This window comes from Ranitomeya variabilis, chromosome 5 (assembly GCF_051348905.1).
Source record: "Ranitomeya variabilis isolate aRanVar5 chromosome 5, aRanVar5.hap1, whole genome shotgun sequence".
Classification (NCBI taxonomy): Eukaryota; Metazoa; Chordata; class Amphibia; order Anura; family Dendrobatidae; genus Ranitomeya; species Ranitomeya variabilis.
In genome coordinates this window covers 681,733,893-681,753,115 of record NC_135236.1, presented here as the reverse complement: position 1 = coordinate 681,753,115, position 19,223 = coordinate 681,733,893, and the positions used below count along the sequence as shown (strand labels likewise).

Here is a 19,223-nt window from a genome sequence, read left to right as displayed (position 1 = left end):
GTCTGAAGCGGGTCGCGTGCCGCCAATCACCTGCGTGCCATCTTCCAGGGATCTGCGGATGCTCTGACGGGAGTCGATCCAGTACAGGTGCTTCTCCACGGGGTCGTAGTCGATGGCGCGCGCGTTGCGCAGGTTGTGGATGGGGAGGATGATGTCCGGACTCTGCTGCTCGTCGATCACCATCCGGTTAATGGCGTTTTTCTGACTGAAGAGCAGGAAGGCGCTGGGAGCTGAGAGCGAAGATCGGACATTAGTACGGTGCACGGACCACTAAAACCCCCAGGGGGCAGCACTACTCACCACTACAAGTCTTATTGTCCGCGTTCAGGGAGTAGTGCACCGGGCAGCCGCACGTGTAGCCGCTCACCGGCGTGGCCAGGCACAGATGGGAGCAGTGGCCATTGCTGGACGCACACTCGTTCCACCCCGACTGCCGGGAGGAATGAAACACCAGGATGTCCATCACGTAGTCAAGGTGGCCCTGGATGATGGTCCGGTTCTGCCCGCTGGTTTTGTTGGCTCTCTCGATGCTTCGGCGGCTCCAGTCCGTCCAGTAGATGAAATCCTGGTACTGGGTGAGACCGAAAGGGTGCGGCAAGTCGTCGGCTATGACCTCCCGGTCTTGCCCTGTGGAGGAGGACAGCTCGTTACACGGCACTAATCTCATTCCCGCTCCCCTATAGATATTGCATCATGTGATACTGGCCATAACAATCCCCATCACTTGCGTCCACAGCTCCTATGCAGAGCAATGCATCTGCAGATAAACTAATGCAACTTCAATTCCAAGTCTCCTGTATTGTGGCCACATCAGCAGTGACCTATGAGGTCCAGTGTCATTTTATTGTAGCCCAGTTACAATTTCCTTCTGTAAATGCTGAGATCTGAGCAGAGCTGTCATGCCATTGCAGAGTTCATATCACGAATTACCAGTGAACACTCACTGGTGACTCCATGCAGCGACGAGGACAAGTCAGTGGCTGAAATCATGACTGCAGAACTAGTGCAAGCTCATTACTGTGATCTGAACCCAGCAATGAAATGATGGCTCTGCTCAAATCACAGTAATTAATGGTGAACGTGAACCAGCGCTGCAGTGGTGACTGTGTTCAGAGACGAGGACACGTCAGTGGCTGAAATCACGACCACAGTGCTGGTGCACGTTCACCAGTAATTCATGTGATCTGAACCCTGCAATGACATGACGGCTCTGCTCACATCACCATAATTACCAGTGAACATGCACCAGCGCTGCAGTGGTTATTGCAATCAGAGACAAGGACAAGTCAGTGGCTGAAATCACTACTGCAGCGCTGGAGCACGCTTATTATTGTGATCTGAACCCTGCAATGACATGACGGCTCTGCCCAAATCACAGTAATTACTGGAGAATGTGCACCAGCTCTGTAGTGGTGACTGTATTCAGAGACAAGGACATGAAGTGGTTGAAATCAAGACCTCAGCGCTGGTGCAATGCTCACGGGTAATTACTGTGATCTGAGAGATGCACCCGCAATATGACATGACTCTTGTGCTACATTTTTTTTCAATGAGCATATTACAGCTTAATCCTCCAGTCCTGCGCTGATGCACTGTGACATAACTGCAGCTGGGAGAAGTAGAAGATCAGGACGGGGTTGTTTCTAGCCCAAAACTAAGTGTCTGCTTTCACTGAAAGCAAGCAGGGATACTGAAAAATGACAGTCACACAGCCGGGAGGAGAGCGGTGCACTGTGGGCAGAGACGGCGGCGTCCCCCAGCGAGGATCAGTTACGTAAAACACCGTGTTAAACATTTCCCCCTGGAGATAAATCCTTTCTAATGCAAATGATCCTGGTGCGGCGAGCCGAGCCTGGCACCGGTCCACCAGCCGCTCGCTTCCTGAACAGGCACGGCGCGGGCAGCCGGCGGCGGCACAGCTGGGAGCCGCTCGTTCACCTGCAGGAACCGCGTTGGCTCCTGGCCCAGCACACGAGGTCTCGTGCAGCAGAACGTCATGTCTCCAGTCACATCCAAAGCTGCAGCGACTACAAGGCAGAGGGTCGTTATCACTCCGTCTCGGCATCATCCCTCTGCATCTCCCAGCGCAGGGACAATCATTTACAAAATTTTGATTGCAGCTCTGGATGTAACTCCTGCACATGTAAAGTAACAGGAAGGACCACTCACCCAGCATGCTGGAGGACTCGATGAGATTGGTGTCAAGGTCCGTCCAGTAAAGCCTCCTCTCCGCGTAGTCAATAGTCAGCCCGTTGGCGCGGCCCACATTGGGCACCAGGGTGATGCGCTCGCTGCCGTCCATAGATGCCCTGTCAATCTTGGGTTTTCCACCCCACTCTGTCCAGTACATAAACCTGGAAAAGGAAATGCTGCATGTTATGGGTATGCAGAGCACCGCAGCAGAGCAGGAGACCCCGTCGAGAGGGCCAGCGTGGCGACCAGACCGTCGAGAGGGCCTGCGTGGCAATCAGACCGCCGAGAGGGCCAGCGCAGCGCCCAGACCGCCGAGAGGGCCTGCGTGGCAATCAGACCGCCGAGAGGGCTGGCGCAGCGCCCGGAGCGCTGAGAGGGCCAGCGCAGCGCCCAGACCGCCGAGTGGGCCGGCGCAGCGCCCAGACAAGCATATAACACCACTATAGATGTAGCCCTTACAGTAGCAGCTAGGCGCCGGGGCCGTGCGTCCGTGTCTGCGTCCCTTCTTCTCAGCCCTGACCTACTTTACGCGGGAGGGAGAGGCCGGCAGGAGGATGCTCCTGCTCTCACTAAATAGCCGGATAATATTTCAGGTTTGTGTAATTATGGATAGCGGGAGGTGAGCGGATACACGTCTCATTGTGTGCGGCTCTGTGCAGCGTAACAAAGGACGGCTGAAATCCGACAATCAGAAGAATCCGCCATTTCCTCCTTCCCAGAAAAGAAAACCGATCACTCGTCCAATCTATCAGTGGTGATCGGGAGCAGGGACAGTCAGCCATCAGGGGGCAGCAGAGAGTAAGGGCCGGACACCGGGGGGCCGCGCTGTGGCCATGTGCATTACTCACCCCTCTGCGGGGTCCAGTGCCAGCGCCCGCGGGCTGTCCAGGTCCTTCCACACCAGGATCTGCCGGTGGAGGCCGTCCAGCTTGGACACCTCGATGCGATTGGTGCCAGTGTCGGCCCAGTACAGGTTCTTCCCCAACCAGTCCACCGCCATGCCTTCTGGGTAATCCAATCCGAACTGCACCACGTGCTCCAGAGCGCTGCCGTTCATGAAGGCCCGACTGATTGTCTGCAAGGAAAGAAAAGAAATAAGATCCGAGATTCGGCGACCATAAACGACGCTCTGGTCCCATCAGATTCAGAGCTGGACTGACGGCGAGCGCAGCTCTGGAGGTGACTGGAGCATGGGCCGCCTTTTACCTTCAGGCTTATGTCAGTCCAGTAAATCCTGTTGTCCGACACGTCGAAGTCGAGTGCGGACGCCTCCTTCACCCCGGTCAGCGGGATGGCCACGTTGTTGTTGTTGGTCTCCAGAGAGATGCGGCGAATGTCGGCCCGGCGGGAGAAGAGGAGGAAGGCTTCGGGCACGATGCACGTCTTCATGTCATTGATCAGCTCCAGGCCGATGGGGCAAGCGCAGCGCGGCCCCTGGGGGCGGAAGAGGCAGAGGTGGCTGCAGCCTGCGTTGTTCTCGGCGCACGCGTTCGTCCCTTCAAAAACAAATTAAAAAGTTATTAAAAACATTGGGAGAGATCGTCCATGGCCCGGCGGGACCGCGGACTACGCTCACCAGTCATCCTGTGGATGTTGGTGGCCTTCAGTCCCATCAGGTCGGGCAGCTGGTCGATGATGACCTCCCGCTCGCCCGTGTGCTTGTGGACCCGCTCGATGCTGCGCCGCTGCCAGTCCGTCCAGTAGACAAAGTCCCCCAGCAGCGTGAAGCCGAAGATATGCGGCAGCTTGTCCTCCACCAGTACCCGCCGGCCCGTGCCGTTCGTAGTCATCACCTGCAGGAGTCGGGGAGAAGAAACATCCTCATAGCAAGCAGAAGCCACGTCCTGCTCACACAGCTGAGGGGTCGGTACAATGCACCAGCGGGAGGACCGCCGCAAACATCGATCCTTTTACAGAGTGGGGATGGGGTGGACGCCCGCAGTAGCCGGGATGTCTCCGTACACATGGAGCAGTGTAGTATTCTGGCACCGTGCCCAGTTTCTTCCTCCTTCTACGTCGGATGCTGGGGGTTATACTTCTTCACCAGAGACACTGCGTCTAATAGATGGAGCGACGCGGCAGGGACGGGGTTAAGCGTGCCGTCATGTGCGGCTGATGATCGGCGCACCTCTCGCCTCCCGCTGCTGCGGCACAATGACAGGCGGCCATCTTTTCTGGGAGATTAATGTCACACAGTCTGCTGCAAGCTGCCAGATAAAACGGGGAACAAAAGCCTCGTGTGCGCCCCCCGCTGGGGCCTATTAACCAGCGCGGGCAGCTTATCCGCGACTCAGGAGAACCCACAAAGCGCCGGCTGCACTTACAAGTCAAGAGACAAATTTACATATATAGAAATGTCGCCAATTAATGGCCGACCGCCCCGGCGATTATCACAGCGAGCGCCCAAGGCGAGGACCATCCCGCCGCACCGCTCCCCTTCTCTAGAGTTTCTCCTTCTTTTCTCCCCTTCAGCATTATGACTCCGTTTTCCGCGGTCAGATGAGGGTTATTATTATTTTTGGAGGAGCAAATACAATGTTTTGGTTTTTATTTTAGGTGCAATGATACATTGTAACAAGCCATTTAGAGGAAATGCGATTGCACCAAACCGTCAGCTGTGAGAAGTTATCACGCCTGTCCATGTTCTCAGCCTCGGCATAAAAGCCGTGAAGGTTTCTATCCGCTGACAGCCGGCAGAGATATTACGCACCTCTATCTTGTCCGTCTTGGCGTCGCCCCAGTAGATCTTCCCCTCCGTGTAGTCCAGTGCGAGGCCGTTCGGCCAGCCCAGCGAGGTGTTCACCAGCACGATCCGATCAGAACCGTCCATTGCCGCGCGCTCGATTTTTGGGATTTCTCCCCAGTCCGTCCAGTACATATAACTGGGGGAAGAAAAAAAAAAGGAGCTGTGAGCGCCGCATCCTCAGTCGGTGGTTCCCGACTACAACAAGGTCGCGTACGACCACTTGTTTGCTGCAGTCAGTCACTGGCTCCCACAATCACTGCTGAGGCCGGTGATTGGCTGCAGCGGTCACATGGCTGTACGTTGGCGGTTGTCCTTCTTACCCGTTATTTGGGTCCAGCACGATCGCCCTGGGTTCGTCGAGGTCTTCAGAGATGAGAATTTTGCGCATGGTCCCGTTTAGCCGTGTCACCTCGATGCGGTCGGTCCCAGTGTCCGTCCAGTACAAGTTCCGCGCCACCCAGTCCACGGCGATGCCGTCAGGATGGGACACCTGGGACACGACGATGAACTGACTGGCGGAGCCGTCGATCTGCGCCCGGCGGATGGCCCGCACCTCGTCATCCGTCCAGTAGATGTAGCCCTCCGCCGGGTCGTAGTCTATGGCGATGGCGTGGCGGATGTCATCCAGGGGGAGGACGATGTCCGTGAAGTCGGGGGTGTCCAGAGAGATTCTCCGCAGGTCCGTCCGACGGGCGAGAAGCAGCAGCTCCGTGGCACCTGCGGACATAGAGAGGGGGCGCCATTAGCGTCTACAGGCCGGGGGCGTCTACAGACCGGGGGCGTCCACAGACCGGGGGCGTCCATGGGATATCTGGGGGCGTCCATGGGATATCTGGGGGCGTCCATGGGATATCTGGGGGCTCGGCAAAGGTTACTTATCAGTGGGTCAGGGGTCTGTGCAGAGGGAAATGTGTTTAGTCTAGTGACGTCCCCTCCACAGACTGCAGGATTTAGGTAATCCCCCCCAACACAAACATGAGGCCCCTCAGGAGAATTCCTCAATGTTGACTTAAGGGCAGGGACCACATTCCTGGGCAGACAAAGGAGGGAGAGATGGAGGAGGGGACAGAGGAGGGGACGGGCTCAGCTCTGGAGAGAGAGAGCCGCACAGACCGGGCCTCACAAAGCCGAAGGTTCTCAGGGAGCGATCACCAAAAAATCCGCTCTGTGTCCTGTGACTAACCGCGCACAGGAGCCAGACAAGAAAACCGGGAACACCAGCACCAAACCAGTAACAGGATCCTCACTGGCTACTAACCATTACCCTGCCATTCCCAATATACACAGGACTGCACAATTGGCCAGTTATACTGCAGAGCTGCACTCACTATTCTGCTGGTGCAGTCACTGTGTACATACATTACATTACTGATCCGGAGTTACCTCCTGTATTATACCCCAGAGCTGCACTCACTATTCTGCTGGTGCAGTCACTGTGTACATACATTACATTACTGATCCTGAGTTACATCCTGTATTATACCCCAGAGCTGCACTCACTATTCTGCTGGTGCAGTCACTGTGTACATACATTACATTACTGATCCTGAGTTATATCCTGTATTATACCCCAGAGCTGCACTCACTATTCTGCTGGTGCAGTCACTGTGTACATACATTACATTACTGATCCGGAGTTACCTCCTGTATTATACCCCAGAGCTGCACTCACTATTCTGCTGGTGCAGTCACTGTGTACATACATTACTGATCCTGAGTTATATCCTGTATTATACCCCAGAGCTGCACTCACTATTCTGCTGGTGCCGTCACTGTGTACATACATTACATTACTGATTTTGAGTTATATCCTGTATTATACCCCAGAGCTGCACTCACTATTCTGCTGGTGCAGTCACTGTGTACATACATTACATTACTGATCCGGAGTTACCTCCTGTATTATACCCCAGAGCTGCACTCACTATTCTGCTGGTGCAGTCACTGTGTACATACATTACATTACTGATCCTGAGTTATATCCTGTATTATACCCCAGAGCTGCACTCACTATTCTGCTGGTGCAGTCACTGTGTACATACATTACATTACTGATCCGGAGTTACCTCCTGTATTATACCCCAGAGCTGCACTCACTATTCTGCTGGTGCAGTCACTGTGTACATACATTACATTACTGATCCTGAGTTATATCCTGTATTATACCCCAGAGCTGCACTCACTATTCTGCTGGTGCAGTCACTGTGTACATACATTACATTACTGATCCTGAGTTATATCCTGTATTATACTCCAGAGCTGCACTCACTATTCGGCTGGTGCAGTCACTGTGTACATACATTACATTACTGATCCTGAGTTACATCCTGTATTATACCCCAGAGCTGCACTCACTATTCTGCTGGTGCAGTCACTGTGTACATACATTACAGATCCTGAGTTACATCCTGTATTATACCCCAGAGCTGCACTCACTATTCTGCTGGTGCAGTCACTGTGTACATACATTACATTACTGACCCTGAGTTACCTCCTGTATTATACCCCAGAGCTGCACTCACTATTCTGCTGGTGCAGTCACTGTGTACATACATTACATTACTGATCCTGAGTTACCTCCTGTATTATACTCCAGAGCTGCACTCACTATTCTGCTGGTGCAGTCACTGTGTACATACATTACTGATCCTGAGTTACCTCCTGTATTATACCCCAGAGCTGCACTCACTATTCTGCTGGTGCAGTCACTGTGTACATACATTACATTACTGATCCTGAGTTACCTCCTGTATTATACTCCAGAGCTGCACTCACTATTCTGCTGGTGCAGTCACTGTGTACATACATTACTGATCCTGAGTTACCTCCTGTATTATACCCCAGAGCTGCACTCACTACTCTGCTGGTGCAGTCACTGTGTACATACATTACTGATCCTGAGTTACATCCTGTATTATACCCCAGAGCTGCACTCACTATTCTGCTGGTGCAGACACTGTGTATACACATTAGTGAGCCTGTATTATACTGCAGAGCTGCGCTCGCTGGCCTCGTGTTATACCCGGTGACGCTCTCTACATATCCCCGTCTCCCTCGTATCTGACACTCACCTTGTAGACACGTCTTCCCATCACCCCGGAGTCTGACGCCCGTCGGACATGCGCACTGGTAATACGGCTTCACCGGGGACATGAGGCAGAGGTGAGAGCAGCCGCCATTGTGTCCGGCACATGGATTTGTAGCTGCAGGAGGAAAACAGAACAAAACTTTTTGGCATTGCAGGAAATCCATTAACCGCAATGATCCGTACTGTATCTATAGTAACACCGCAATGATCCGTACTGTATCTATAGTAACACCGCAGTGATCCGTACTGTATCTATAGTAACACCGCAATGATCCGTACTGTATCTATAGTAACACCGCAATGATCCGTACTGTATCTATAGTAACACCGCAATGATCCGTACTGTATCTATAGTAACACCGCAATGATCCGTACTGTATCTATAGTAACACCGCAATGATCCGTACTGTATCTATAGTATGATCTCCTGCATCAAAGGCTCAGACCCACAATCCGAGTGCAGCGGTTACTGACCGTTCGGCTGCCTCAGCTGGCTGAACACGTGGATGTCCATCGGGGAGAAGATGTTGCTGTCCACCTCCCTCCAGTCCTCCCCCGTGTACTTGTTACACGCCAGAATGGAGCGCGTGTTCCAGTCCGTCCAGTATATGGTGTCGCCAAAGAGCGTGAGGGCGAAGGGGTGCGGGAGCGAGCCCTTCACTACGGTTTGTCTGGAAAACAACGGGAAGAAGTTAGAGCCAACAAGACACAGCCGCCTCCGCCGACAGAGCTGCCTACGCAGCCGCCACTGACACAGAGCCGCCTACGCAGGGGCCGCCGAGACAGAGCCGCCTACGAAGGCATCGCCGTCAGAGCCGCCGATACAGAGCCACCTACGCAGGCATCGCCGTCAGAGCCGCCGATACAGAGCCACCTACGCAGGCATCGCCGTCAGAGCCGCCGATACAGAGCCACCTACGCAGGCATCGCCGTCAGAGCCGCCGATACAGAGCCACCTACGCAGGCGCCGCCGACACAGAGCCGCCGAGACAGAGCCGCCTACGAAGGCATCGCCATCAGAGCCGCCGACACAGAGCCACCTACGCAGGCATCGCCGTCAGAGCCGCCGATACAGAGCCACCTACGCAGGCATCGCCGTCAGAGCCGCCGATACAGAGCCACCTACGCAGGCGCCGCCGACACAGAGCCGCCGAGACAGAGCCGCCTACGAAGGCATCGCCATCAGAGCCGCCGACACAGAGCCGCCTACGCAGGCGCCGCCGACACAGAGCCGCCTACGCAGGCGCCGCCGACACAGAGCCGCCTACGCAGGCGCCGCCGACACAGAGCCGCCTACGCAGGCGCCGCCGACACAGAGCCGCCTACGCAGGCGCCGCCGACACAGAGCCGCCTACGCAGGCGCCGCCGACACAGAGCCGCCTACGCAGGCGCCGCCGACACAGAGCCGCCTACGCAGGCGCCGCCGACACAGAGCCGCCTACGCAGGCGCCGCCGACACAGAGCCGCCTACGCAGGCGCCGCCGACACAGAGCCGCCTACGCAGGCGCCGCCGACACAGAGCCGCCTATGAAGGCATCGCCGTCAGAGCCACCGACACAGAGCCGCCTACGCAGGGGCCGCCGAGACAGAGCCGCCTACGCAGGGGCCGCCGACACAGAGCCGCCTACGCAGGCGCCGCCGACACAGAGCCGCCTACGCAGGCGCCGCCGACACAGAGCCGCCTACGCAGGCGCCGCCGACACAGAGCCGCCTACGCAGGCGCCGCCGACACAGAGCCGCCTACGCAGGCGCCGCCGACACAGAGCCGCCTACGCAGGCGCCGCCGACACAGAGCCGCCTACGCAGGCGCCGCCGACACAGAGCCGCCTACGCAGGCGCCGCCGACACAGAGCCGCCTATGCAGGCGCCGCCGACACAGAGCCGCCTACGCAGGCGCCGCCGACACAGAGCCGCCTACGCAGGGGACGCCGACACAGAGCCGCCTATGAAGGCATCGCCGTCAGAGCCACCGACACAGAGCCACCTACACAGGGGCCGCCGACACAGAGCCGCCTACGCAGGCGCCGCCGACACAGAGCCGCCTACGCAGGCGCCGCCGACACAGAGCCGCCTACGCAGGCGCCGCCGACACAGAGCCGCCTACGCAGGCGCCGCCGACACAGAGCCGCCTACGCAGGCGCCGCCGACACAGAGCCGCCTACGCAGGCGCCGCCGACACAGAGCTGCCTACGCAGGCGCCACTGACACAAAGCCGCCTACGCAGGGGACGCCGAGACAGAGCCGCCTATGAAGGCATCGCCGTCAGAGCCACCGACACAGAGCCACCTACGCAGGGGCCGCCGAGACAGAGCCGCCGACACAGAGCCGCCTACGCAAGCACCTCCGACACAGAGCCGCCTACGCAGGGGCCGCCGAGACAGAGCCACCTATGAAGGCATCGCCGTCAGAGCCACCTACGCAGGCGCCGCTGACAGAGCCACCTACGCAAGCACCTCCAACACAGAGCCGCCTATGAAGGCATCGCCAATAGAGCCGCCTACGCAGGCGCCGCCGACAGAGCCCCCTACGCAAGCACCTCCGACACAGAGCCGCCTATGAAGGCATCGCCAACAGAGCCGCCTACGCAGGCGCCGCCGACACAGAGCCGCCTACGCAGGCGCCGCCGAGACACAAGCGGCACTCACAGAGGTCGCTGGATAAACCCTTTATAATAGCCCACCCCTGTATGCAGACATGGGGGCCCTAAACAGCGCAGTGCCAGGGGCCCTAAACAGCGCAGTGCCAGGGGCCCGGGCTCTGATGGACACAGTAAGGCTATGTGCACACGTTGCGGATTTTAATGCGTTTTCGCAGCATTTTTGGAAACACGGAATCAAATCCGCCGTGTAGTACAGTAACAATGATGGTCAATGGGAATTTGAGAATTGCTGTGAAATATCCACGTTGTTTCTCTGTTTTTTTTCCACAGCATGTCAGTTCTTTGTGCGGAAATGCAGCGTTTCTGCACCCATTGACTATAGATTGAGTGAGGCAAATCTGCAAATCAAAAAACGCATGACAATCCGCAACAAATCCGCTAGTAATCCGCATCAATTCCGCATTAAATCCGCAAGCATTTTGGCCTGCGTTTTCTGCCAAGAGATGCAGATTCTGTGCGGGAAATTCTGCAGGCCAATCCTCAACGTGTGCACATACCATAACCCTCTGGTCACCCAGCTTTCCCAGGAGCGGATACAGCCCCTTTCCTCGGACTCCAGCAATTCCTGAGAAGTGTCTGTGGGGGGCGCTATGATCGCCAGCGACTCCATGTCATGTCCTCAGTCACAAGCACCCCTTTATGTAATCAGCCTGCGGAGGCCGCGAAAACAAAGGAGACTTTATGGGGAGAAAAAAAAAAGAATCATGGAAAGTACAAGTGGCGTCCGCAGCCGCTTCCTGCCGGGGGAGATTATCACAGGAGCAACGAAGAACACATCCCCAGAGGTGAACGAGCGGCCGCCGCTGCGCAGCTGGAAGACATTGCCGCTGACTAATATAACTAATTTAGGTTCTGTGACCCCCGGGAAGAACAAAGAGCGGCGAGGAAACACACAGGAGGAGCGGACCCCGCTAACCACCACAACGTATAATATACAGGTACTGACGAGCTGCAAGATCCCACAGCAAAGATCACTAGATCCCCTACAGACCGCCTCCAGCTCAGCCTCAGTGAATACAATCATCTGGACACTTACATTGAGGAGTTTCTCATGGCAAAATGTTTTGGACAGTTTGTTACAATGTGTCAGTGCAGGGGAAAAGGATTCTTTTAGAACGAGGGCGCAGGGGAGAGTGCAGCAAATCATCGCTGGCACTGAGCCGAGATCCAACAGCCCCGACCGATGCAAGTCACCAAATATTGTCAAGATCTCTGCTTGCTGCCAGTGAATGGAAATAGGACAATGTATCAGCACAGACAGGACATAATACAAGGGACGGCCCTGGCACACTGTAACGGACACGCAGCTGTACGAGCTGGGCAAAATAAAGGCTCCGAGTGTCTGCACTGCTGATGGGCTCGTTACAATGTATCAGCGCAGGCCGGAGAGGATCTGTGCTACACCGAGACACTAAATAAATGTAGCAAGAAGTCTGTAAACAAAGTTACAAGAAATCCCATAATCTAGAAAGGGACAATAATAAATGAGCGAGAGAACCAGGGAAAGGTCCAATAATCCGGCATCTATTGGGTCTAAGCGTTCCGGATTACAGGAATGTTTCTTTATAGAGAGGAGCTGCCGGGGAAATGAGGACGCGAGGGACCGCCATCAGCGGAACATCCTCACCGGAATCCGCCCGACACCCCGCTATACTAGCAGGCCATTAACCCCTCGCGGGCACCCCGCACTCACCGGAAGGAGCCGTCCAGGTTGGACTTGTGGATGAAGCTGAGCTTGGCGTCGGCCCAGTAGAGCTTCTGCTCCTCGTAGTCCAGCGTCAGTCCGTTCGGCCAGTAAATGTCGGAGTCAATGATGACGGAGCGCAGGGAGCCGTCCATGCCGGCCCGCTCAATCTTTGGCACCTCGCCCCAGTCCGTCCAGTACATGTACCTGAAAGAGAAAGAAGCAGGCGTCAGAGCGGTGCGCCCCCATAACTGATCACAGCTGGGGGTTTGTTACAGGAGCCTCCAGCCCAGACAGTCCCGAGTGTATGACAATGTATCAGAACACGGAGAGGTCCGGCGCGGTGCAAGGGTTAACGGCGCAGGGATGGGCACGCGGCGCGGGGATCACACGGCAGGTGAGCGCTGCAGACAATTAACCTTTGTAGATGACAGGTTCAGCCTCGGGACGACAAGTCAGAACAGACGATCGCGGCAGCGCCAATTAGTAAGTCATTATGTGGAACCACCACAAAAACGCGTCTCCCCCTCCCCCAAAATCACAGATTAACCCCTTCCCAACAGCCGCCGCTCGGCATAAGTCAGGGGCACGAGGCTGCAGATAACTCCCCCGGACGGTGGTTCTGGGGGCACACGGAGAGGGCCACACACGGGGGCCCAGCGCACCACCAGCAGGGAGGGGACATAGTGTTAAAAATGTTCCCGAAGAAACAAGCGACCGAGCGTCGGGTATTTCTCTGCCTCCATCACAGCCCGGCGGCCACCGGTCACTGCACCATAGAACATGATGAAAAGTGGGGGGAAATGTTCAATGCCGACATCTGGGGGGATTCTATGTTATTTACTGGGAGGGAAAAACGTTCTGGCAGCGAGAATTCTCCAGGTCTGTACGGTTATAGGAATACCGAACATCAGGGGCGGCCTCATCTGTGGGGTTATTATTATTTCAGGGGTAAAACAAAACAAAAATGCTAATTTTCTGTTTTTTTTTTGTTTTTTTTTAACCGTTTTCTGTTTGTGGAACTTTTGGCATTTTAATTGCTCATTACTACATTGTCCGGTCCAGTGCCGGGAACGCGGTGATCCCGGCGTCTCCATTTCCAGCGCCTCGGACGCGGTGATCCCGGCGTCTCCATTTCCAGCGCCTCGGACGCGGTGATCCCGGCGTCTCCATTTCCAGCGCCTCGGACGCGGTGATCCCGGCGTCTCCATATCCAGCACCTCGCACGCGGTGATCCCGGCGTCTCCATTTCCAGCGCCTCGGACGCGGTGATCCCGGCGTCTCCATTTCCAGCGCCTCGGACGCGGTGATCCCGGCGTCTCCATATCCAGCACCTCGGACGCGGTGATCCCGGCGTCTCCATATCCAGCACCTCGGACGCGGTGATCCCGGCGTCTCCATTTCCAGCGCCTCGGACGCGGTGATCCCGGTGTCTCCATATCCAGCGCCTCGGACGCGGTGATCCTGGCGTCTCCATTTTGTTTCACGGTGTTCACAGAACAGATTACATGTAATATTCTGACACCTCGGACGGCTCTGGCACAGACACCGACCAGCTTCATTTTTTATTCTTAAAGACGTTTTACATTATTTTTGTCTTAATGGACTTGAATCTGTGACTGACCGCGCGGTCCGTGTGCCGCAATATACCGCCAACACCACGGCCTCTAGTACGGTGGATGGTGGGAAGGGCTCACATACAATCCAGCCTCAAGAATGGACCCTTATCGGGAGCAGCAGCAGGGACCAGAGCCCGGGAGAAGCAGCAGCAGCAGGGACCAGAGCCCGGGAGAAGCAGCAGCAGCAGGGACCAGAGCCCGGGAGAAGCAGCAGCAGCAGGGACCAGAGCCCGGGAGAAGCAGCAGCAGCAGGGACCAGAGCCCGGGAGAAGCAGCAGCAGCAGGGACCAGAGCCCGGGAGAAGCAGCAGCAGCAGGGACCAGAGCCCGGGAGAAGCAGCAGCAGCAGGGACCAGAGCCCGGGAGAAGCAGCAGCAGCAGGGACCAGAGCCCGGGAGAAGCAGCAGCAGCAGGGACCAGAGCCCGGGAAAAGCAGCAGCAGCAGGGACCAGAGCCCGGGAGAAGCAGCAGCAGCAGGGACCAGAGCCCGGGAGAAGCAGCAGCAGCAGGGACCAGAGCCCGGGAGAAGCAGCAGCAGCAGGGACCAGAGCCCGGGAGAAGCAGCAGCAGCAGGGACCAGAGCCCGGGAGAAGCAGCAGCAGCAGGGACCAGAGCCCGGGAGAAGCAGCAGCAGCAGGGACCAGAGCCCGGGAGAAGCAGCAGCAGCAGGGACCAGAGCCCGGGAGAAGCAGCAGCAGCAGGGACCAGAGCCCGGGAGAAGCAGCAGCAGCAGGGACCAGAGCCCGGGAGAAGCAGCAGCAGCAGGGACCAGAGCCCGGGAGAAGCAGCAGCAGCAGGGACCAGAGCCCGGGAGAAGCAGCAGCAGCAGGGACCAGAGCCCGGGAGAAGCAGCAGCAGCAGGGACCAGAGCCCGGGAGAAGCAGCAGCAGCAGGGACCAGAGCCCGGGAGAAGCAGCAGCAGCAGGGACCAGAGCCCGGGAGAAGCAGCAGCAGCAGGGACCAGAGCCCGGGAGAAGCAGCAGCAGCAGGGACCAGAGCCCGGGAGAAGCAGCAGCAGCAGGGACCAGAGCCCGGGAGAAGAAGCAGCAGCAGGGACCAGAGCCCGGGAGAAGAAGCAGCAGCAGGGACCAGAGCCCGGGAGAAGCAGCAGCAGGGACCAGAGCCCGGGAGAAGCAGCAGCAGGGACCAGAGCCCGGGAGAAGCAGCAGCAGGGACCAGAGCCCGGGAGAAGCAGCAGCAGGGACCAGAGCCCGGGAGAAGCAGCAGCAGGGACCAGAGCCCGGGAGCAGCAGGGACAAGCAGCAGGGACCTGTACTGAGAGATTCTTTTTATCCTCTTCATTAATGATCTTGTGGATGGATTGACAGTAAACGACCCCAAACCATGTAGGATATAAGCTCTGACCCTGACATTACAATATAACAGAATGATCTGGATGAGACGTCAGATGGACAAACACTCATCAGATGAGATTAATGTAGATAAATGCAGAGTAATCACCGAGGACGGAGGGATCCTACAGCTCCATATACATTACATGGGAGAATACTCGGGATACAGGACAGAAGGAGGACGGGGATTCTGGGCACATGTAGGCTGAGCAGCAGCTCTCGTTGCTTTTGCGGCTGCTGCCTGACATTAAGACTTTGGGCCGGGCAGTGGAGTCAGTGCGCCAAACCAGCGACTACGACATTTCCCCGACTCCACAGCCCCGGTCACTACCGAGCATGGACGTAGTGCAGCACAGACTCATTTCCACTAAAAGCCGAGATCCTCAGCTCTGGAACACAACAGACATATATAGGACATTTCAGAACTTTCCCAAATTATTAAGGAAACATTTCCAGCACGTCCGGCCTTGTACTACGGCCCCCAATGTGTCGTATATTGTTGGAGAAGCTCCATTTTATACCGAGTGACTCCACAGCTCTGGATGGGATCCCAACGTATCGTTACCCCTCTATAAATCACTGGAGAGGACACATGTAGAAACGGGATCCAGATTTGGGCTCCACATTTTAAAAAGTATATTCAGACGTCACAATCAGTTCAACGACGACAACTAGACCGAGGCATCACAATGGCGGGATCTCATACACAACCACACCGACAAAAGGGTGAAAAACAAAAATGAGAGAATTTACAATGATGTGCTGGAAAATGTCAGAAGAGGCCACAATGTCACCGTTCCCCCCTCCACAATGTCACCGTTCCCCCCTCCACAATGTCACCGTTCCCCCTCCACAATGTCACCGTCCCCCCCCTCCATAATGTCAGCGAGCGATGGATACAATGTAGTCATCAAACCAGAGAACAATCATCAGCAGCAACAATCACCAGAGAAATAGGGAAGGGCTGGGACCACCAAAGACACAGGGACCCCCCATCTGTAACACTCACATTCCCAATAGCATTTATTTACAGAAGACCTAAGCCATTAACACAAATATTTACAGGAACTCAGAAGAAGGCTAGGTGCCCATGTTGCATCCTTTAAGGGTATGTGTACACGTTGCAGATTTGACGCAGTACCATGTAAACCTATGGAAAACCAAATCCGCAGTGCCCATGCTGCAGAGAATACCGTGCGGAAAAGCTGCGGTTTATTTTCCGCAGCATGTCAATTTTGTGCGGATTCCGCAGCGTTTTACACCTGCTCCATTATAGGAATCTGCAGGTGTAAAAACGCATGTGAAAACCACGGTAAATACGCAGGTAGTTCGAAGGGCGTTTTACCTGCGGATGTTTCAGAATCTGAGCGGAAAAATCAGCACACGAATCCGCAATGCGTGCACATACCCTAAGCGTTTTTGGGGCGATTTTTTGCGGCAGAAATGTTTAAAAAACGCTTACAAACAGCATCTCATTATTTTCTAATGCAATCCGCAATTTGTGTGACCATGATGCGTTTTTTTTCCGCAGCAGAAACGCATTGTGGTAAAAAAACGCAGCATAATCATTTTTGCAGAATCGCGGCAATTCCGCGCCCATAGATATCCATTAGAAAATTGCTTGATAAACACATGTAAAACGCGTCAATTACGCATATAAAGCGCAAATAAATCAGCATCTATTCCTGCGAAGGGTATGCAGAATTGAAGCTGAAAATTCTGATTCTATTCTGCAACGTGGCCACATAGCCTAACACCGAACATTTACTGCACCCGCCAGACTGTCCGCACCACAAAGAAATGGCGACAAGTGCGGACACAAGTGCCTCAAGCAAAGAACAACTACACCCATCATTGTAGTCACAATACAGCAGTTATATTATTGTACATATGGGCAGTATTATAGTAGTTATATTCCTGTACATAGGGGCAGTATTATAGTAGTTATATTCCTGTACATAGGGGCAGTATTATAGTAGTTATATTCTTGTACATAGGGGCAGTATTATAGTAGTTATATTCTTGTACATAGGGGCAGTATTATAGTAGTTATATTCTTGTACATAGGGGCAGTATTATAGTAGTTATATTCTTGTACATAGGGGCAGTATTATAGTAGTTATATTCCTGTACATAGGGGCAGTATTACAGTAGTTATATTCTTGTACATAGGGGCAGTATTATAGTAGTTATATTCTTGTACATAGGGGCAGTATTATAGTAGTTATATTCTTGTACATAGGGGCAGTATTATAGTAGTAATATTCTTGTACATAGGAGCAGTATTATAGTAGTTATATTCTTGTACACAGGGGCAGTATTATAGTAGTTATATTCTTGTACAAAGGGGCAGTATTATAGTAGTTATATTCTTGTACATAGGAGCAGTATTATAGTAGTTATATTCTTGTACATAGGGGCAGTATTATAGTAGTTATATTCCTGTACATAGGGGCAGTATTATAGTAGTTATATTCTTGTACATAGGGGGCAGTATTATAGTAGTTATATTCTTGTACATAGGAGCAGTATTATAGTAGTTATATTCTTGTACATAGGAGCAGTATTATAGTAGTTATATTCCTGTACATAGGGGCAGTATTATAGTAGTTATATTCTTGTACATAGGGGGCAGTATTATAGTAGTTATATTCTTGTACATAGGGGGCAGTATTATAGTAGTTATATTCTTGTACATAGGAGCAGTATTATAGTAGTTATATTATTGTACATAGGGGCAGTAGTATAGTAGTTATATTCTTGTACATAGGGGCAGTATTATAGTAGTTATATTATTGTACATAGGGGCAGTAGTATAGTAGTTATATTCCTGTACATAGGGGCAGTATTATAGTAGTTATATTATTGTACATAGGGGCAGTAGTATAGTAGTTATATTCCTGTACATAGGGGCAGTATTATAGTAGTTATATTCTGGTACATAGGGGGCAGTATTATAGTAGTTATATTCTTGTACATAGGAGCAGTATTATAGTAGCTATATTCTTGTACATAGGGGCAGTAGTAGTTATATTCCTCTACATAGGGGCAGTATTATAGTAGTTATATTCTTGTACATAGGAGCAGTATTATAGTAGTTATATTATTGTACATAGGGGCAGTAGTATAGTAGTTATATTCTTGTACATAGGGGCAGTATTATAGTAGTTATATTCTTGTACATAGGGGCAGTATTATAGTAGTTATATTCTTGTACATAGGAGCAGTATTATAGTAGTTATATTCTTGTACATAGGGGCAGTATTATAGTAGTTATATTCTTATACATAGGGGCAGTATTATAGTAGTTATATTCTTGTACATAGGAGCAGTATTATAGTAGTTATATTCTTGTACATGGGAGCAGTATTATAGTAGTTATATTCTTGTACATAGGAGCAGTATTATAGTAGTTATATTCTTGTACATAGTGGGCAGTATTATAGTAGTTATATTCTTGTACATAGAGGCAGTATTATAGTAGATATATTCTTGTACATAGGAGCAGTATTATAGTAGTTATATTCTTGTACATAGGGGGCAGTATTATAGTAGTTATATTCTTGTACATAGGAGCAGTATTATAGTAGTTATATTCTTGTACATAGGGGCAGTATTATAGTAGTTATATTCTTGTACATAGGGGCAGTATTATAGTAGTTATATTCTTGTACATAGGGGCAGTATTATAGTAGTTATATTCTTGTACATAGGGGCAGTATTATAGTAGTTATATTCCTCTACATAGGGGCAGTATTATAGTAGTTATATTCTTGTACATAGGGGGCAGTATTATAGTAGTTATATTCTTGTACATAGGGGCAGTATTATAGTTATCATACTCTGCAGTATGGTGAATGGTATATTACATTTATTACCGCTC

The 19,223-nt window shown here is 53.1% G+C and overlaps 1 protein-coding gene across 1 annotated transcript in view; it reads right to left on the bottom strand.

Moving 5' to 3' along the window:
- LRP6 (LDL receptor related protein 6) overlaps window positions 1–19,223 on the bottom strand; it is a 39,571-nt gene that overhangs the window by 7,314 nt on the left and 13,034 nt on the right. The window contains exons 3-13 of the mRNA XM_077267142.1: window positions 12,380–12,577; window positions 8,502–8,698; window positions 8,011–8,142; window positions 5,260–5,656; window positions 4,904–5,075; window positions 3,770–3,986; window positions 3,400–3,689; window positions 3,042–3,268; window positions 2,170–2,354; window positions 301–627; window positions 31–230 (exon numbers count right to left, since the gene is read on the bottom strand). Of these exons, the coding sequence (XP_077123257.1) occupies window positions 31–230; window positions 301–627; window positions 2,170–2,354; window positions 3,042–3,268; window positions 3,400–3,689; window positions 3,770–3,986; window positions 4,904–5,075; window positions 5,260–5,656; window positions 8,011–8,142; window positions 8,502–8,698; window positions 12,380–12,577 (2,542 nt within the window). The remainder of the gene's footprint in view (window positions 1–30; window positions 231–300; window positions 628–2,169; window positions 2,355–3,041; window positions 3,269–3,399; window positions 3,690–3,769; window positions 3,987–4,903; window positions 5,076–5,259; window positions 5,657–8,010; window positions 8,143–8,501; window positions 8,699–12,379; window positions 12,578–19,223) is intronic.